The 21,416-nt window shown below is 49.2% G+C and overlaps 1 protein-coding gene across 3 annotated transcripts in view; it reads right to left on the reverse strand.

Moving 5' to 3' along the window:
- The window catches only part of SIN3A (SIN3 transcription regulator family member A), a 30,395-nt gene extending 11,907 nt beyond the window's left edge, over positions 1-18,488 (reverse strand). Inside the window, exons 1-10 of one of the 3 annotated variants that reach the window (XM_014879213.2) lie at positions 18,340-18,488; positions 10,953-11,173; positions 9,391-9,567; positions 7,860-7,966; positions 7,082-7,364; positions 4,930-5,181; positions 4,099-4,251; positions 3,149-3,307; positions 1,860-1,949; positions 377-495 (exon numbers count right to left, since the gene is read on the reverse strand). In XM_014879213.2, coding sequence (XP_014734699.1) covers positions 377-495; positions 1,860-1,949; positions 3,149-3,307; positions 4,099-4,251; positions 4,930-5,181; positions 7,082-7,364; positions 7,860-7,966; positions 9,391-9,567; positions 10,953-11,141 — 1,529 coding nt within the window. In that variant the 5' untranslated portion in view covers positions 11,142-11,173; positions 18,340-18,488. Of the gene's footprint in view, positions 1-376; positions 496-1,859; positions 1,950-3,148; positions 3,308-4,098; positions 4,252-4,929; positions 5,182-7,081; positions 7,365-7,859; positions 7,967-9,390; positions 9,568-10,952; positions 12,405-17,599; positions 17,745-18,339 lie in introns of those variants that run through there. The other 2 variants (XM_088172330.1, XM_014879211.2) reach the window with 2 other exon arrangements.
- Positions 18,489-21,416: the final 2,928 nt, after the last annotated feature.

A 21,416-nucleotide genomic window follows, 5' to 3' on the forward strand; every position in this document is an offset into this window, starting at 1 on the left:
GTTCCTTAACATTTTTGGCATTGTGACAGAATTCAGCTGCTTTTTGGAAATTTTAGTGAGTTTATATCAGCATTCTGCTTTTTTGGGGGACATTTCCTATGTAATTAGACAGTCAATCTTTTCTCAAATGACATAACCCATGATTCCAGAGAAAGAAACTGCAATAACAGGCTGCTAATAATTTTTCTTGTCCTACTAGAAAGGGAAGATACACAGCAAGCAACACCTGTACTGCTCCTGCATGCTGCCTGTCAGGACACAGCTGGGAATCTCTCTGGGATAAGGAATAGGAAAGGGCAGTGCAAGAGATCATGAAGGTGAGTGTTTCTTTCCTGGCTCCACAACAGAAACAGAGCAGGAAAGGGGCTGCACTTACCCCAGGAATGGAGAAACCAGCTGCACAAGCTCAGCCCTGGAGATCACCTCCTGGTTGAAAATAACCAGGCAGCGCAGGAAGTTCTCGTACGCTTCCGTGCTACGCAGAGCTTTGCGGACCTGAGGGAGAGGAGATGAGGAAAAAAAGGAGCAGTCAGGGTGAGACTAAGCAGGGGGAGGTCCAGGAGTCCTGGATCTGACACTGTGTTTCCCACCGAGGCACACAAATCTTGAAGTGAGTTGAACAGAGAGAACTTGCCCTGTACACACTGATCGTGATGGGAGCCACCCCCACGCTGGGATCCCCTGCAATGTCAGCACTGGGCCATTACTCTGAGAAAGGAGATGCAAGTGAAGAACTAATTCCTTCAAAGAGCACTGTAACAGCTGGATTACAAAACACTGGAATCATGGACAACATTAGCACCACAAAGCCACCCAGGCTGCTTTTAAACTCCGGAGGGTATTTCAAGTAGGGAGTGGGGGGTATGAGACCCACGCCCTGGGTAACTCCTCTCCAGCCTCTGCCTGCTTTCAGCTTGGATTATCACAGACAACCCTCCTTCTGTAACCTTGATCTTCACAGAATGAGGAAGCCAAACTATTCATCCCGACACCATTACCTTTCCCACAAGAACAGTTGGATCTATACATCAGACTGAGCTCTATCATTGTTAAGTTATTCATCATTATGGTTATAATTCCACAGTGGGGATTTCTAGGTTTACTCATGTTAACACCTACACATCCTCCAGGCAATAAATTGGTTCCCAGTTACCATTAGCTGGTTCCCATCACGCTGCAGAATTTACCAGATCAGCAGGGAGCAACCAAGACTGTCATCAGTGCATGAATATTGCTTAAAAGGACAGTTTTAAGTTCCTTCCATACTCCCCTCTGAGCTATAAGGCACTGTATGGACATCTCAGAGAAGACACCAAGGTACCACTTGGAAACATCCCATATCTCCTTCACTTGATCTGTGTGCTAAACCAGCAACAGGTAACAACTGTGCAATTAATTAGATTAATCTCTGAGGGGAAATTTTCAAAAAATCCCAGCCCAATGTAAATATGAATCAGGTGCTTTGTAAACCCAGCTCCCCCACTGCAGCCAGCTGGCTGTGGATGGGTACAAGCTGTGCCGACACAGCAAGACACGCCACGCACATCATCAGCTGCACGGGGATTTCATAAAGGGGAAAACAACCTGGAGTGTGGGTTACAGGAAAAAATTCCCATTCCCTCAGACAAATTACAGCAGCAGCAGGTGGAAAGCTGGAGAAGGCGCTTTGGGGAAAAGACACAGGTAAAAATTCTTAAATAACTCCATGGATCTTAGAGGTCGCAGGATACATCTGAGGTCAAGCTGAGAAATGTTATCAGGGTGGTGTAAATCTCACACACTTTGTGATAAAAATCCAGATGTGTATACAAGGAAGGACATACATCAAGGACGTGCAACATCTGCATCCTGCCTCTCACCTTCTCAAAGAAGAGAGATTCTGTCCCCACACCATGTTTGCTGGCTTCTGCCAAAGACTGGTCTTTCAAACCAAGCAGCTTTGGTTTCTTCTGTTATTAAAAAAAAGAAAAGTAATTAAAAATAAAAGAGGTGTTCAGAAAGCTGAGACAATTTGATTATCTATCACACACAAACGCCAGCTCCCTGAGCCCACCATGTGCTTCCCAATAAAGGAAAGGTGGCTTTTTGGAAGGAAAGTCTATTAAAACATGTGCTACAAGTTAATTTACTGAATGTTAATAAGTAGCATGCCACTCCAAATATTTGTAATACATTGTTGCATTCTTTCCTGTAACTAGCTGATTGTTTCAATCACACCACAGCGTATCTTGCTTGGATAACTAGTGTGGAAAACTGCCAGAATAAATGATTTTCCTATCACTCATCCAGCTCTGCAAGTCTTACACCTCCCCAGAACAACAATTTTTTTCTCTCTTACATTCTACTGCAAGATGCTTTATTTCCCCATCCTCAGAAAGGCTGAAAGTTGCCTCCAAAACGTGCTTTATTTTGGTGCCCTCCATTTGAAGAGGAGCAGAAAGGGCAGAAGGGGACTTAAATGGTACAATTATGCCTGCTAATGCTTTTCATGACAAGGAAAGATATACTGGCTTCAAAAAAAGGAGGCAAATTTATCCTTCATGCACAAACACGAAGCCACCTGGCCACAGGACAATTTCTGTTGCACTACAAAGCCTCTGTGCTCTCACAAATCGTGCGTCATTTGAAAAGGGCAAACTCTGCTGAGAGAATAATCATTTATCATTGTATTAAAAGCTTTATCACAGGAAAGATGAGCAAACATGATTCTACTGCATCTGCTCCAAGTTCTACTACAACGAAGCTTTCAGGCACACCTTTGCAACTCCTCTTCTCCTACGTGCCTTAGGAACCTTTGCTACAAATATCGGACAAATTTGTTCTGTGGCATTACTGAGACTTTTGTCTCCACACTCCACAACTCCCCCTCATTAAACGCTGCTAAGAAAACAACATATGTCTAACAAAGTGATGAAAACTGTTTCCCCAAGCCATTACAGTAACTATGTCCCACCCTCAGGAACAGATACCAGCACGGGTTTGCAAAAAAACAGAGGCAAAACCTTGTGCTTGGAAACCTCTGAAAGGTTTAAAGACAAACATTATCTTCCATGTTCTCAAGCTGCAGCATGCCACAAAAATCACCTGGAAAACACATCCTGCTCTGCCCAGCCTTCTGGGACAAACAGGGAGCAGCACAGGCTCTCACCTTCACTGGAGGGGTTGCTCCAGTGCCCGAGTGCCGTCGGATCTGGCAGCCATTCTGGTTGGGTCTCTGCTGTTTGTTGTTGAGCTGTGGCTTCTTCACTGTGCCCCCGTGGTCATTCCTGACCGATTCCACTTTCTCTGCAGTTGTCTTACTTAACAGCTTGGTCAGAGACAAACCCATAAGAGCATTAGGGCTACATTCCAGAGAAAATGTCACAGAATGGTCTGGGTTGGACGGGACCTTTAAGACCATTCAGTTCCAATGTCATGCCATGGTCAGGGACAACTCTCACTATTACAAATTGCTCAGAATTCCATTCGACCTGCCCTTGTAAACCTCAAGGGATGGGGGCAGCCACAGCTTCTCAGGGTAGCCTGTGGCAGTCTCACCACCCTCACAGGGAAGAATTTTTCTTTTAATATCTAATCTAAACCTACTCGCTTTCGGTTTGAAATCACTCCCCCTTGTCCTGTCACTCCATGCCCTTGTAGAGTCTCTCTCCAGGTACTGGAAGGCCACAATTAGGTGATCCCTGAGCCTTTTCTTTTCCAGGCAGAACAATCCTAATTCTCTCAGCCTTTCCTCACAGGAGATGTGCTTCATCCCTCTGATTATCTTGGTGGACTTGCTCTGACAGAATCATGTCCTTCCTGTGCTGGGGACCCCAAAGCTGGATGCAGCAGTACAGTGGGGTCTGCAGCTCCTCCTAGCTCTAGATGATAAATGGATTTTACTTCAGTTACAACATCAACTTAGAACAACCCCTTTAAGCAAAGCAATTGCATTTAAAATGTAAGTTATTTAAGAGACAAGTTATAGCCAGAAAATACAGTCTACACCCCTGACCTCCTTCCTACACCCCAAGAAAGCAACAGCACATTTTTCTGGACACTGGCTTCATAGAGAACAGTCTGCACTAGGTATTTCATCCTATCTGCAAGGGTACTCACCACAGAGCTGTTGGCATCAGGCAGGAATTGCCCAAATTCTGAGAGCAGATCCTCCTGGTTCTTGAAGAGGCGAGCCACCTGGGCATAGACCTCCTGCTCTGTCAGAGCTGGTGTGTAGTTCCCTCCTGCCTCCTTGGCATTACGCTGCTCTTTCTGCCAGAGGAAAGAGGAGAAGCGTCAGAAGAAAGGATGCACAAACTATTCAAGTGGCAAAGAAAAAGTAAAACCAACTTTCTGTGATAGAAATAATGAAACAGCACAAGTCTCAGCTCCTTACGTAAAGCATCAGACTGTATTAATAGCATGACTCATATTCTAAATATCTATACTTATATTTACTATAAACACATCCTAAATTCCCAACAGGCCCTGGGACAGTAAGACACTGACCAAGGAAGTGGTTTCTTTGCTTTTAACATAGAGCTAAGGCCACAGTGCTTCATCCTGGCACGTGCTCATAGAAAAACACTAAATCCAGTTTTTAAACAAGCATTTCAGACACTTCCAAACAAAGATGATGAATTGAAATCTATTACTTCATACTGCTATGTAATCTTTTTAACTTGCCAGACTTTTGCTTAGTTCAAGTAGAATTCAAGACCAGCCTGGATGGGGCTTGGAGCAACCTGACCTAGTGGAAGGTGCCCCTGCCATGGCAAAGGGTCGGACTAGATGAACTTTAAGGCCCCTTCCAATCCAAACCAGTCTATGATTATCTGCTGGCCACTGCTAGTACAGAAGACGACCCAAATGCAGGTTTTGGACACCCCTCCAAAGCAAAGCAAGAGAAATAACCACACACAGACACAAACTCACGTTTCCAACACTCACCTGATACGTATGGAGAATCTCCAGGAAGGCTTTGTAGATGTCTGGCTGTCCCTGGAACCGATTCTTGATCTTGTTGACATAGTTGATGGCGTGGTTGAACTCCACGGGCTGATTGTTCTGCAGGGATGGTGTGGTGCCCAGAGAGATTGTCACGGGCGTGTGAGGCTGCACGGGCGGCGAGCGCGGCGACGCGTACGGCGGAATCGGCGGCGTTTGCTGGCTGGCAGGAGTATGAGCCTGCAACTGCGATGGCTGGGGACAACACAGCCTGCTGTTAGCCAGCAGCACACCCCTCCACGCTGGAGATAAATGCGCTTTTAACCCACTTCAGGATAGGTACATATTTAGTGGGCCAGCAGAGATTAAACTGCATCAAGGAGACAAAACGCCTGGGCAATTCAAGCGGCTGTTTTTAAGATTATTCCTTGCTAATTGCTTTGGACTGAAGCAAAGAGACACAAACTACCCCAAAAAACTTAACAGAGCCAACGTGCATAGGTAGGCTGCCTCCAACACTGCAAGTCACTTTGGTACTAGTGAAGAAAATGTGGGATGTATAAAGACAATGGCAAGGGAAAACTGGAGTTTCTTGAAACAAAATGCAGGCAGTGAGTAATTATTTTGAATAGTCTCAATGGACATCAAACAGCCAGGTGAAAATCTGGTTTTGAGGTGGCAATTTTAAATAGAAATGGAAGTACTTAATCCCCTCACATTTTTACATTTCAAAACTTGTATTACACAGAGTTTTCAGGACTGAGAATGTAAATAACTGTCTTAGGATGGCCATAAATATCCTAGTACAAGGTCCTTGCTCAGCTGGCTGCTTTACCTGCCTGGTAGGGACATCTTACCTCACTGTCTAGCCTGTCCCTCAGGTTCATTTTAAAGTTTCAGCAAAGATAGCTCAACATTTTGCAGGCTGACAGGGAGAAAATCAATTATCCCACGGTGTTAAAAAGGAGACTGCTACAAATTTACTGAAAGTATGTACTTCTTCAGAAAAAATCCTTGAAATCTGGCATAGGCAAATTCATTCTGGAATGATCTGCAGTCTCCAGTTTGGCAAATCTTTCAGCATGTTTCTGTTTGCCATTTCTGAGCAGGAAGTTGCATGTCCCAACAATGTTTATCCAGAGATCAGCTAACCACTGCATTTTAAATCCTGCTTCTTTTTAACTGCATATTAGCAATTGCCCGGAAAAGCTAAAGGAAAAGGTATCTAACAGTTTAGGGATTAACCCTTGAAACTTTGGAGATTCCCTCTCTAAGGCTCTGAAATATTTTTGCATTTTGAGGCTAAAATACACAATATTTTATCTGGAGTAATCTCCTTGAACGTCTATTATGCTCTTCTGTTTCACATAAAATACATCTTTTGGATAGCAGCATCTGGGTTATATCTAAATCACAGACAAATTTGCTTTGTTACTGAAAGGTCTCTGTTTTGGGCACACACACCAATACCTAGGGGCAACATCATGGTCATCTTGCTAAACTCTTGCACTTCAGTCGTTGCAAATAACTCCTGAACCCTTCCAGCTGACAGCTGAACCAGACCTCTCTACAAAAACCATTCAATCTGAAAACAAGACTTCAAGCAATGCAGAATCCACCAAATAACAAATGAAGGTGTCCTAAAGACTTAATTGCCTCCAGCATTTCAAACAACACAAACACTTTCACACCAAAAAGAACATCTTCATCACAACCTCTGTTTTATGGGCAATTTCTTGGGCCTTTAGGTCTAAGACAATATACACAAAAGCAGGCAGATAATGTGTGCCCAGTGCTTTAACTGGGAACCTTTTCCCTAGGGTTGCTGGATCACTTCTTGAATAATGTGTGTGCCATTTACCAGATGCTCTGACTGTCTTTCAGTTCCCCACTGCCAGCAACAAGGCTTTTCCAAACCCTTTATGTTTTGGAAAGCTTATTTGAATTGCTGTCAAATTAACTATGACTGCATCTTCAAGTTTGAAAATGAGAAAAACTAATCCAGCAGCAGAAGGGGAACACATGAAGGTTCACAAATACTACGAAAAATCAGCACGGAAGTTAATTTTTCACACTCTAGCTCCACACCAGCTTCAGCTGGAAGCAGCAGCGTCCCTGTGCTCTTAGTGCAGGTCACCCAAAGCCTCTCTCTCACCTTGCTGATTTTGGCAGGTGTGGGCTGTGGTGCTGGCTGTGCTGGTGTCGGGGTCGACTGCGCCGAAGGCTGCGACGGGTGCGGCGGCTGCGGCTGCGGCTGGGGCTGCAGCCCATGCGTGGGGATCTGGTGAACCTGCCCCGGGGTTGTCACGTTCACCATGTCATTGGTCTGCACCTCAATCTTGTAGCCAGGTGGCAGGAAGGTGTTGAAACCCATGATCAAGTCTGGGTGGCCCTTGAAGAGCTGCGACACACGGCTGATCACCCCTGGAGTGTCGATGCTGGGGAAGGAAGAAGATCACAATGTCACCATCCCCCGGGACCTTTCAGTGGGACAAGATTCTCCACACAGCAATCTTTCATTAGATTTTTTTCCCTCATCACCTCTAGCCTATGAAACAATGCAAAACTGAGTCCTATAAACACACTGCTGAACTCGAGGGTGACATTAGCATTATTTTATTAGCTCAGACAGTGTTTTATATCCACGAGATCCAGTCCCAAGTCTGACCATTATTAATGGGCAGACAACCAGACAGCCAAATGAATCAGCTATCAAGGCTGAACTTGTGAACTCCCACTCTAAGCAGAGATTTAGTATAAACGAAGGGAGATGCATTGCATTTTCAGAAAATGAAGCACACAACTGCTTTCACATCATTGTCCAAGTGTGTTATTCTGTGTATAAAGGACAGAATTCAGGTCCTGCCCTGTGCTCCCATGTCCACACACGTTCTTTCTAACCTGGAAGGAAGAAGCAAAATGCAGTTTGTTACCTTTGAGATTTAAATTCCTTCATAATATCCAAGAAGTCATTGTAGACCTGTGGCTGACTACCAAACTGTAGCTTCACCTGGTCAAGGTAAGACAATGCATCCTCCACCTGGAGACAGACCAGACAGGTTAGATTAGCAGAGAAGATTTAATTTCACCTCCCATTGTTCTGTAAAACACTCATTATTTGAAAACAAAGCTGTTAGCCCTGAGCCTGGGCAGGGAATTAAGGAGCAAAAAAAGCTCATGGACCTAGTTAGTGTACTACCAGCACTGTCTGAATAAGAGGTACTCACTCCCCACTCCTGGCCCATAAGATAAAACTGTAACAAAAAGAGATAAAAAGGGAAAAAAAAAAAAATCAACACAGATCAGCAGAATTACTCAGAAAAAAAAAAACAAAAAACCAAAAAAACCCCCAAACCAAACACACTCCAAATTTGCCATCACTGAAGTGACTGCTAGGACAAACAGAACTACACTAAGTATTTTTCCTGCATTCATCTGTGGAAATTATTATGGAAGTCTAAGAATAAGCAGAAAGTGGAAATGACATATTCAGTGTAGTAGATGTCTGCCAGGTACACGCTTGCACTTCTCTCAAAAAGCCAGACATTTCAGTTCCACATCGAAGGGCTTCGAAAATGGCAACTGTGGGCGGCAGATTGTTTTACACCTCAAACAGCAAGAGGTTCATGATTCGTGTACCAACAACCAATTTTCAGAGGTACTGGAAGAACAGCCACGGCCTAAAGAGAGAGCTCTGGGTCCCTGTGCCTCCAGCAGCCCAGCCATGCACTCAGCAGCTGCAAGAGCCAACCATGGGACCTCTCTTCAGTCTGAAATTAAACTACAGCAAAGGAAGAAAGACTCATGTACAGCCCCAACCTTGCACCAGCAAAGGATTTTCCATGGATTTCACCGGGAGGAAGAAACACTCTTTTTGAAACTGGTTTTCAGAGGTTTGTAGAAATGAAGTTTTCTGCATTCAGTAAAAGGAAAGGGCAGTGGTTTCCACCAAAACTGGAAAAGACTCACACCGTATTTGGAAGAAGCTAAAACAGGCATCAGTTTGTATGTATGTGCCTTCTCCAAATGTAGCAACTTAAAGGGGTTATTTTTGGTGGACTTTTCTTTGTTTAAGGGTTTTACAGTACATAATCTGAGAATAGAGCCTTCCTTACTCCCAAATTACTCCCACCCAACCACCCACATATGCCATGTGTTCAGAAAAGCACCAAATGTTTTGGTAATTTAACCCATTCATCCAAATACTCTAAGTAATACACTTTTCCTTTCCCTCCCTACCACAAATCTTTTCCTGGTGAGTCCAATTTCTTTTAATTATGGTGTGTGAAACAACAGGGCTTCAGCAGAAAGAGAAGTCCATTTCTGCATTCAACAGATTCCGGAGAGGAGGAAGGAGAGGAGGAAGGAGAGGAGGAAGGAGGTAAAAATGGATCGGAAAAGGGACATGGCCGCAGAAGGAATTTTGGGAAAGGATGGCTGACATCAGGCAGCTGCTGGCATTACCTTGAGCCTCTGGAACTGCTGCTGGCCCTGCACAGGCACGGCTGGGGGCGTGGGGTGCGTGTGGCTCGGCACCACCTGGCTGCCGTGGGGCTGCACGGGCGCGGGGTGGTGGTGGCCGCTGTGCACGGCGGCGATGGCCGGCCCGTGGCTGCCCGAGCTCTGCGGCACGGCCGACACCTGCCAAGGCAAACAGCACGGTCAGGCACGGCCACCGAGCCTCCCTGGCTTCCCAGACACAGCATACAACCAAGGGAGCAGAACACAGCTGGTTGGAGCTTTAAGCACGACTGCTAAGAATTTTACTCAACAACTCTCATCCCATCCTCCAAATACAGCAAAGCCCTGCCTGCAAGCACATTCCAAACACAGGTTGTCCCCAGACTGGCTGTCCAGTATGTCCCCTGATATAAAGACCTGAAAAAGGATGGTAAAATGAAATATTTTTCATCTCTCAAGGTTTTCTCCTTTCCCTACGTGTCACAAGTAATAATCTGAGTGAATGAATCTTTATGGGCTGCTACATTCTTGGTAATTCAGTCTGGGTACTGGAAGTGAAATTGTGGCTCTCTGGCATCAGCTGGCTCAGGGGAAAACCCAGCTTGGTATTTCCCCTAGAAAACCAGGGAAATTAAAAAAAAAAGCATGCACTTTCGGGACTTCTTTATACCGTAAACCAGGAAAGTTTCAATTTGGAAAATCATTTTCACAAATCCTGTTTTCCATTCAAGCCTCTTTTAGATGGGACACACTTAATTTAATCCTCATGAACAGAATAAGGTTTGCCTGCTGGTCCATCTAAGTTCTTTTTAGGAAGGACTGCCAGTACCAACACACTCTCTTCCAGCCCCTGCAAAGGTCTGCCTGCAGCTCTCCAGCTCTGTTGCTACCACTATCAGAGTGAATATCCTTTCTGCAGAAGCAAGGATGAAGTTGTGGCACCAGACAGGGAGAGCAGCTCATCAGCAACACAAGTGTGGAAGATTACACATGCCAGAAATACGGCAAAGACAAATATCCCACAAATAGCCTTTCCCTGCTCTTTCACTGACAGCTATCTCCAGTGTACTCTAAAAAAGATATTTTTTCTCCCTGTTCCCAACTGCCAGCTCCTTGTAAAGGAGGCAAGAGAGGGAAGAGTGCCACCTAATGACTCTGGGGTAATGTTCTCTGAAACATTTCAATTTTCCTGAAAGTCTTCAATCTAAATGCTGATCTAGTCTGTTAAGCTTAAGATCACCCAAGATACCATACGTCTTCTACAACGAAGAAAACGACGTTTTCTGCTGAAAAACAGAAAAATGGAGGAAAAACCCTCCACAAACCTGACTCTGCGATTCAGAGACCATGATCTGAGAGAATCATTAGAAGAATCGTGTTCAAGAAAGCCAATGCTGGGTCATGAACGAAGCCAATAAAGCAAGCACTGACAAAGAGACGTACATCCATTTCTTAAAGGAAACCTTGGCTACCAAAACAAAACCTCGTGTCAAACGCAGAACTCTACAGTGCCACAGCACGGTGCTGGCTGGCCAGGGAGCCGAAGGCTGAGCACACACACACACCTGGTAGCTGGGAGTTACGGAGTACTGGATTCCCGTGGCTGACTGCATGGTCTCGGACACGGCCTCATAGACCGGCGGGGCCGGGGCGAGCACGCGGTGCTGGTGCGGGAAAGCCTCGGTGCTGCTGGTGAGACGCCTCTGCTGCGACGCGTACACGGGTGACTCCTGCTCATCCAATCGCCGCTTCATGCTGAACTCATGCTCGGGAAGCACCACAAAACCTGGGAAAAGCAGAATGGTGAGAGTGGGGAATCGATCCGGCACCCCCATGCCCAGCACGGGTGATGCAGAGATTGCCACCAGCAGCTTGAGTAAGCTTCTATCTGGTACCCTGAGATGGGAAATGGAGTTCAAGACTTAGCTTTCAGCATAAAACATGCAACAGTATCTCGCCACAAAAAGTACAGCCTTATTGTTGTAGTAACTTGAAAGTCAATGATTTCTTCAGTCTCACCGAAAGGATGTTGCTAACTGAAGCATCACAGAGCCTGAGTGATGCCAAGCTCATGAACGTGGTGTTTGAACACAGCACAATGTGTTACCTACACACCATTTATATAGATGGCAGAAAAATAACCCCTCTTGGACAGTCCAGGTAGGATGACAGCTGTGAGAGGTGCTTTAAAACATGGGAAAAAAGCAGGATGCATAATCAGAGTTTGAAGTCACTTACAAAGCCCCAAAGTGTTCTGTATTTAATGTATTAAACACATTTCATGTGTAACTTTAGGGAAAAACATAGGTCTGCTCTACACCAGGAGTATTCTGGATACCACATGCCATACCTGTGGTCCTGCCAGCACCTTGGCCCCAGTCAGAAGTTGGATTCCTGCCAGCCTGCCAGGGAGCACAGACCAGCAGCTCCCTCACTTACTCCCCTGTATTTTCCTTCATATTCCTGCCTAACCTCACGTTGCTTTTCTGCAACTTGATTTCACCTCAAATCTGACAGGTCATTCTGCCACTGTCCCACTCCAAAAGGAGCCATGAATTCCTGGCTCTGTTGGATTGAACTAGTCCCCCCAGTACTCTTTACTGCAAGCAAATTCCAGCGCTGTTTTCTGTCCATTGATAGTTAATGCCATCCTTGAGATGTTATCTGCTGTTTATCAAAAGCACAGGCATCCTGTTAAGATGTTTGAAGTACAGAAAACAGTGAAACCACGCTCTTCTGCTTCAGGATCTCTCCAAAGCAAGGCCTTTGCAGTTCAGTGCAGTTAAGACACACTCACTGCTAAGGCAAGCACATGGATAAATGAGAGGGAATGACGTTCCCCCAGAATAATGGCACAGCAGCCAAGTGAGCCCATTCCCATCTACCAAGTCAGGACAGCTCTTCACAGTCTAAATCTGTCATTAATCAAATAACCCAAAGATCATTAACTAACATCTCACGTCAAATACGGAAACAGGAATCACTAAGACAGAGGTGCAGATTTTCCCCTCCATGACACAACACAGAAAATATTTGGAAATATTTGTTTTGAAAAGGACCTTAAAGATCATTTCATTCCACCCTTGCCATGGGCAGGGACACCTCCTGCCATCCCAACGTGCTCCAAGCCCTGTCCAGCCTGACCTTGGCCACTTCCAGGGATGGGGCAACCACAGCTTCTCTGGGCAAGCTGTGCCAGGGCCTCCCCACCCTCAACAGGAAAAAATGTCTTCCCAGTATCCAATACAAACTCTATTAGTCCCTCCTTTCACTTGGAGAGGGTAGGACAACAAGGAAGACGACTTGATTTACTTTTGAAGTTACTCTTCAAGTTTAACCTCTCAAGAGGTCCCTAAATCACCTAGCAGGTCACAGACAGGAAGCAGAGGAGGACTCCTTGCTCCAAGTAAAGGGGAAAGCTCATCAACTGCATCTTAATTGCAAGTTACAAACCCTAAGTAAGCCTGACCCCCAGCACACGCTCAGCAAGCAGAGGAACACACTCCCGGAGCTCACTTTTCTAATGGTGTCTTTCCAACTGGTGTCTGCTGATAAATGAAGAGCCAGGAAGATTCACATGAAGCTACTCCCCTCATGGAGCTGCTTCTCCCAGGCACAGACCACATTTCACTTTGCAAAAACACCGTTTATGCTAATAAGGCTGGGACTAAACTGAGCAAATCCGGCCCCACACCATCCAGCCAGGAGCAGAGCTGGCCAGGAGTTTGCATGACAATGGCTGAGTGCCTGAGTAAAGTGTGGGCAAAGCTTTGGTGGCAGCTATTTACAACCTACTCCCCAGCTTGGTGTAGGACACCCTCCTGCTCTAAACACTCAGCCAGTCCTGCCACTTGCTTTTGATCTCCCAGGCTGGTTCTCCCCTCACCCTTTCAATACCGTGTGCAGATCCACGTGGTGTGATGGATGTCCAGAGCCCCACCCTTGGGTCTCACTTCCCAAAGCAACACTCCACACTCACCCCTTCAGATGGGCTCACCAGCCCCTAAAGCAGAGGCTGTTTCAGGGCAGGAGATGGCTGGAAGCCTCGTGTGCCCTTAGGCTGGCTGAGACTTTCCCCATGAAGCTACCACAATTCCTGGCCTGTGATGCCACGGGAATCATGACAGCACCAAGGATCCATCATCACACACATACACCAGCAGCATGAACGTCAGTTTTTGAAGTCCCTGATTCTTGCAGGCCGAGTGTACAATCTTCCAAAAATCTAATTTGCTGTATCGTTGATATTAAAACTTGCTTAAAAAAGCAAAAAGTAAAGCTCGTGTAGGTTTATCTTCCCTCTGAATTTCCGTCACCTTCACCACCTGAGCTGGGACTCTGCTTTTATCCAAGCACTGGACCCACTTCAACTGTGAAATTCTGTATTAAATATGGAAATATGAGTGTGTACATATATATAGGTAATAGTCAGTAGCACCAGTCAACCTTCCCAGATAACACCATACTAACTCTTACCAAGGGTCTGCAATCCACTGAGTAAAAGCGCCTCACAACAAACCAGCCCTTAATGAAGATTGCTAATTGACAGGCTTTATTAATCCTAGCAGAGAGAATCTCAAAGCTCTGCTGTACCTAGACAGAGACTAGTGATAGTAACTCTGCATCCACCATCACTCAAACTCTACAGAGAGGGGAAAGCAAACCAGCACCAGAACAGTGACGAGTCTGCAGCCTGTAGAAGGAGAGATGATGCTGAATGGTCCCAAAATGCATTAATTCCCTCACTGAAGTCCTGCTAATCTTGGCCTGGCATCTCCCACCCATCTCCTCTGTTCAAAAGCTGGAGAGATCTGTCCTGCAGCAAGCCCTACCCCTCCCACAGCCCACCAAAAAACTGAGGAAGGAACAATGAGATGAATCCCAAGAGTAGCCATGTCATTTTGAACTGATTTAGCCAAAGCATGCTGCTCAAAGGGGCAATTCCACCCGCTTCCAGCCTCAGTAACAACTGATTTTTCCTTAATGATGGCAAAGCCCAGCTAAGGGAAAGGTATTTTGAGAATAAGCATCCAACATCAAAGACTTGCACCAAGCGTTTTCCCTCCACGTTACAAACAATACTACGCTTATGTCGTCATCTCAGAAATGCAGCACACATCTCTGGCATCCCCTCATGGACTTTGAAGTGTAGATTTAGAGAGCCTCAATTCAAACTGCATTATCTGTAACCTTAATTTGAGGGTTGAAAAGCCCTCAAAATACAGCAGGGACTGAAAGTAAGTCACAAAATTCAGGTACTTTCCTTTGTTAAAAGCATTAACAGGATGCATGTAGGAGATCTTCGCTCCACCTGAGCAGACCAAGTCAAGAATTGAATTCCCTTTCCCCAGCAGCATTTCTACCCAAACTCCCTTTTAACTCCTTAAAAGGAGCACACTTCATTCCATCCAGGGGAGGATGAAAACTATTGGGTTTTTTTCCTGAGGTCTTTAGTGTTCCCCTTTGCAGGAAAAAGACACTGCATGGGAACACACCTCTGGATCTTCCCACCTGTGCCACCTCCCAGCTCACCAGGCAGGTTGAATCAGGCAGACACACACACACACAGGATCTTCAGCTGGTAAAGCAAAGGAAAAATTAAGAAAAGGTATGTTGCATCTCAGTAACAGCTAGAATTCATCAGAACTTCATCAGAGGGCTTCCCCATCCATCTGCCTCTTATCATAAGCCAGTGGGACACATAAAGGCACATAAAGGCCCTCTGGTACTGAGGAAAGCAGAGGAATGGCAGTACTGACACAGAAGGAGAAGGAACATAGCGGGGACAAGGCTGGATTCAGCTGGTGGAACACTTCAGGGCTCTCCTCCTGCCTGCTCACTGCTCCACGGGAGCAACAGAGGCACAAGAGCTCAGGCACGGCAGCTCTGTGCATTTTACCACATAATATCTCAAAAATCTCCTTTATTTCTATTGCAGGTTTTCCCACCAGATAAGCAGGGTCTTCTGGCATTAGAGATCAGCTGGTAAAGTTAAAAGAAAAAGTCAAATAGAGACTAGGAAGAAAGCAAATTGGGAAGGTGCGCTGCCTCGACACCTGTTGGAAACCCAACACACCTGTGGATAAACACCACCTTCCCCAACAAAAAAGATCCACTTTTAGGAGAGTGTTTTGGTCCCCCTGAAAAACTGCAGGGAAATTGCAGAACTGCAGAGGATTTATTCAACACATGTGAGGGCTTTTTAAAATGTTTTCTTTCGAGGGAGAGAGGACTCAAAAGTCTGGAGCAGCAAGCGCTCTGCTCCCGGAACAGTGACGGATGTCCTGCAGGACACATCCCACAGAGGATTATGGAGGAGCACATGGCAGTGCCTGCTGGAAAGGAGCCGGCTCAGGTTCCGGCAGCGCTGCTATCCCAGCCACACGACTTCCAGAACATGACCTAGCTTGTTCAGCAGTCACTGCTACACTTTGTTTTTATGGTGCCACACAGCCCAGATCCCCTGCCTGCAGCACGGGAATAACCCCTTGGCCACACTACACAAAGGCACATCCAGGACCAGAGCATCATTCCAGCATGAAATGAGAAGCATCCTTAGAAAAAGGTACTGGAAAAGCACGACCTGAAGCTTTGGGAGCAGCTGGGAGAGTTTTCTGCAAGGTGACACCGTAACAGCACTCACCAAGAGGCAGATGGGACACAAAAAAGCCCCACTCGTCCAGATGGGTGACAAGTTGGTGAGGCACTGATCCCTGCTCTGCCAAAAACCCCACTACACAGACACGATTCAAAACATGCTCTACAGAGCTTAGGGCATTGTTTTGCCCCATTCCCGACTGCACCTACCCCAGGCACAGGGAGAATGATCAGAATTCTTTTATTTAATCAAATGAAAAAAGGAAAGACCCAGCGGGGTTGGAAAAAAGTAGCAAGTTCCCAAAAGCACACCCCAGGCTGAAGTGACAGCTATTACTGGGCTCTTTTCTGCTCCAGCTCCAACAGCCATAAAAGCTTTCCAATGCTGGAGAAGTCCAGAACAGCAATCTGGACAGAAAACGATTCATAAATCCTGGAAACGTAAATGATTCTCCTGCCAACTCCAACACGATGCTCCCAGCCCCAAGACACACACGTGCCAGCAGCCTGTGCAGAGGGCTCCCCTGGCAATCCAGGCTGGGGCAGGGGCAGAGCATCCCCCTTCCCCACACTGCTCACAAAACCAGCCTGAATCAGCCAGAGTTTCCCCAAAGTTGAGCAAATCAGTGCTAGTTTTCTGGATGAACGATTACGTTGCAGCATCTCAAACAAATTCATGCTGAGACCATGTGTCTTCACCAGAAGCAGAAGGTGGGAGGGATGAGGATAAGATACTTTGGGGGGAGAATGGATGATTTCCTTTTGCAAAGAGCGTACCCATGTGAAAAACTGCTAACTTTACCTCAGCGGGAAAAAAAAAAAAAAAAAAAAAAAAAAAAGTGGTTTTAAAACCTTAAAAAGCGGTTTTCTGTCCTTGGAGATCTAGCACAGGCTGACACCAGGCTGCCAAGGCACTTCACGTGATGAAGGAGGTTTTACAGATGCTTTAAAAATTAGTATATTAAAACAAAATGCCATTTTAATTTAAAATACTGCACTATATAGTTACTTCTATACAGTAATATTTACTTTTCTGAAACAGTATTTTTAAAAATATTTACAAGTTAGGAGTGGAAAATAGCCAGTGAGATACAGCTGTGCTGAATTAAGTTGGGCATCTCCCACTTGTTTACTGACCCCACACCTTTTAGCACAACTAAAAGCAACAAGTTAAAAGAGAAACATGAGGTGTTATGTCAGCCTGAAGCTACACTTTAACACATAGACCAGGTTTAGATTCCTCTGGACAGCGTGGGATACTGAAAATCCACACACAGCTGGAGATGCCTTTGATAATTAGTTTAAAATAGAGATGATACAACTTACTTTGTTTCATTTCAGTGGTCTAAATAAATAGATTTCTTCAGGGATGTAACTTCTACCGTGTTATTCACACAAATAACGACTGTTAAAATTCATTCTGAACCCAGGCCAGGAAAACGCAGAAAAAAACAGGATTTAGTTAAGCAGGCACAAAGCACGGTGATACTTTTACAGCCACCTGAACTCCACCAACCTCCTGCTATCAAAAAAAACCCCAAAAACACCAACAACTCTAAAGTATTTTCTTTGGATGTACAACAGGCTGAAGAATTAAAAAAAGGGGATGAAATACCAATGCAAGGAGGACGAGCAGATCAAAACCGCTGGAAAATTAATGGGTGCACGAGGAGCTCTCGGGTTTCCATCTATCTACGCGTCGCTCCAACAGGTCCTTTCGGAGAGCCGTGCTATGGAGCCGGAAAACTGCGGAAAGCGACGGGGGAACCCTCGGCGATCCCGGAGCGGGATCCCGGCGGGGGGGCACGGCCGGGCAAAGCGCTTCCATGGCAGCTCCGCCGGGAAGTTGGGTGAACACCGGGACCGGAGCAGCACGGCGCTCCCCCCGCGGCTCTCAGAACGTTCCCCCCGGGCGGGCGGGAGCCCCGGCGGCGGCTCCGGCGCGCGGTGCGGCCGGTACCGGGGCCGTGCAATGCGGGCGAGCGCTGCCGGGGGCGGTCCCGCCGCAGCCCGGGAGCGGCACCGGGCGGAGGGCGGGCAGAGGGGCGGGGGGAGGAGGCGGCGCCCGGCTCGCAGCGCGCCCAGCGGCCGCCGCACGCTCCGCCCGCCGCTCCCGCCATGCCGGGGCCGGGACACCCCGGCGGGGCGGGGCGGGGCGGGAGGACGCGCGGCCGCCCGCGCGGGCCGGGGGTCCCCGGGGAGCCGCGCCGCGGGCACCGACCGGCCCCCCCCACCCCCCCCACCAACCCCGCGCCGCCGCCGCACCGGCGCCGGGCCCCGCCCCCTACGGATCGCCGGAGGGGGCCGGCCCCGGGCCCGGCGGCCTCCCGTCCCCGCCGCCCCGCTCTTCCTTACCTCGAAGCGGGCCCTGGCAGCGGCCGGGTCTTCCTCAGGGTCTGGGGGTGGCGGGCACCTCCCGGGCGGGCGGCGGGGGCGGGCTGTCCCCGGCGCAGTGAGAAGGGGGGGTCCCCGCGCCCCTCCTCCCGGAGGGGGGGGGCGGGCGGGGGCGGCGCCGGTGCCCCGGCGGGGGCGGGGGGCTCGGCGGGGGGGGTAAGATGGAGTAACCGTCTGTCGGCCGCCGCGGCGGAGCGCTGCCCGCTTCTCTGTTCCCCGGGAAATCCCGCCCCTCCTCGCGCAGGGGGGGAGCCCCGAGAGCCCGTTGGCTGAGACGCGCGCCCGTCTCCCTCTCGGCCAATGGGAGCGCTGGCCCCGCCCACCAGGCCCTCCCCTATTGGCCGCGGCCCCCAGGAAGGGGATGTGGAGAGGAAGGGAGGGAGGAGAAGAGGGGGGGAGCGACCGCCGAAGAAAAATGTCCGTATAAGCAGCGCGCCCCGCCCCCGTCCCGCCTCCCCCGCCGTCCTATTGGCTGCCAGACCAAAGCGCCGGCCAATCGGCAAGCGGGGTTGCGCCGCCGTCACGGGGAGAAAGCCCACCCACGCGGCGAATTGGCCCCGCCCGCCACCGGCGAGGCCACGCCCCCCTCTCTGGGGAGCCCTTTTGTGGAATGTTTACATCGCGGCAGCGGCCCGCGCCAGCCGCTCCCCCTGTCGCCCCCCCACGGCCTTGGGCCCCGGCGCCAACCGGTTCGGCGGCGGGAGGGGGGGAACTTGGCGGCGAAGCCCGGGCCCGGGGGCGGCGCGGCGCTGCCTTTTGTCCCCGACCCCTTCACTTCCGGGATGGCGGTGCCCCACGTGGGGCGGGTCGGTTCCACGTGCGGGCGGGGGGCACACGGCACACGCACACACTCGCTCGCGCACACGCCCCGCACACTCGCACACACTCACACTCACGCACGCACGCACCGAGGAGGAGGGGGGGCCGTGGGCGGTGCGCGCCGCGGGGGGCGGTGCCCTCAGCTGCCGCGGCCAATGGCGTGTGAGGGAAGGGGCGTGGCCACCGCGGCAATGGCCCCCCCCCCCCCTCCTCCCCCCACGCGCACACACTCAGTCACTCGCCTCCCCCCCCGCCTGCTCCCGCCGCCCGTCGCGCGCTTCCCGCCGGCGGGATCCGGAGCGCGCGCGCGCTTCTCTCCCCTCCTGCCCCCCCCCGTCGTTTCCCTCAGGTGCCCGCCCGCCCGCCCCTTGGGAAGCGATTCCCGTGAAGGGGGGCAAAACTGGGAAAGTGTGTGTGGGGGAAGCAGCTGTTACATACCCTCAACGCGCAGGCGAGCAGCCCTGAATGGAGGGGGAACTCCCCCCGGGGCGGATTGGCCCCGCGGTGCCGATCGTCACGGCCGCACCGCCCACGGCGGGAGGGGGGGCGCGGGCAGGGGGGTGTGAGGGAAAGGCCTCTCGGCGGGAGGGAGCCCGGCGAGCCGGTGCCCCCGCGGCTTTAGTCAGCGTTCCCCTCCGCTAAAACAAGAGGTGGAGATGGCGTTTATTGCCTTCAGTCGTCGTGTTTCTCTGCCTTTGGGAAGTTGTGGAGTGGGGTGCTGGGTTTCCCAGACGGAGGCTGGAGGAGCCAGGCCTGGCCGCCCGTTCGTGCTCATCTGGGCATCCAGAGCGTGCTCGGGAAAGGGTGAAATACCAATACTCACGTTCCACACTTCTATTAAAATGTGTATTTCGAGCACTTTCACTCAAACCACGTCCAAATCTGCTATTTGGTTGGGTTTTTTTCCTTTTCAACTCTTCTTCCCTTTCCCAGACCGGGAGAGCGTTGCAGGAGCAGGCAGTGAGCTGGTGCCGGGACAAGCAGGCACAGCAGAGCAGGCTCCCTGTAGCTGGGAGCTGCAGCTCGGTTTAACCCCTGGAAGGGCTCTCGACAGGGGAAATTGAGCCTGCACGGGCTGCAGTGCCACTGGAGGTCCAGCCTGAGCCTTGAAAACTGGAGGCAAGGAAGCAGAAGGGCTGGGAAATGAAGCGCTCTGGAGCTAGGCTCTTTCCAAACTCCCAGGGTGCAAAATTACAAGCACTAAAGTAATCGTCATTAGCGAGGCGGCGTGCATGCAGCCAAGAAAGCCAAATGAGACAGGTGGGCACAGTGATGGCAGCGCCGCTTTAGGAGTGCCCTGCAATGCCTTTAAATCTCTATTTCCAAACTCCAACAGAACTTTGGATTTCATTTTTGGAATTGCCTGTTCTGTTACTTTTGCCCGTGGTGGCTGATCCCAATCTCTGGGCCACTCCGGGGAAGGGGAGATCCTGCAGGCACCAGGCTGCCTGCACTCAACAGCCCATTTTTCCCACCATTCTCCAAACTATACAAAGTTTTTCTTTCCAGTAACTTTTGGCTGTCTGCGTGAAGTGACCATTTCCAGAGAAATCCTTATTTCTGCTGCTGAGCAGGACCTGCTGGCACAGAAGGAATGGATGGAATAAAACATGTTGTGCAAGAGGACAGAAAACGCTGGCTTTGAGAAGAAACGCAGCCCTGGAAATAGTAAGGGAGGGTGAGTGTTTGGGTTGTTTTTCCATGGAAAAGGTTTACAACCTTTTTCTCCGCCTCCAGCACAGATGGGATCTTCATCCCTCCTTGAAGGGAGCAGCATATCCAATCTGTTCCCATTCAGAGCCAGAGTTGGTGATCTCCATTCTTCTCCTCTGGTTACTCCTACCAGACACCCAGGACATGAGTCTTGGGAAAGTTTTGGTTCTCTGTGCCCACATCATGTGGAATTGAGATAGAAGGCACAACCACCTTTACTGTGTGCACAGAGAGGGCTTGGTTAGGATTTCAAAGCCTGTGGAAGAGATACACGGGCTAGGCACATTCGTGGGGCCACGTGGGACACTTGGCATCACCTGCAGCTTTCAGATCTGGACCTGACACTCAGCCAAAAGCCCTGCTGAGCCACAGAGAGCTGCTGCTGACAGCACAGGATTAACAACAAACTGCAAACACTCCCCTTCCTGTGTGTGAAGAAAGCCCAGCTGGGTGAAAAAATTTGGCAATGAGGAGGGAGGGCCCCAGGAGCCTTCCTTCAGACGATG

This window comes from Sturnus vulgaris, chromosome 13 (genome assembly GCF_052056855.1).
Source record: "Sturnus vulgaris isolate bStuVul1 chromosome 13, bStuVul1.hap1, whole genome shotgun sequence".
Lineage (NCBI taxonomy): Eukaryota > Metazoa > Chordata > Aves > Passeriformes > Sturnidae > Sturnus > Sturnus vulgaris.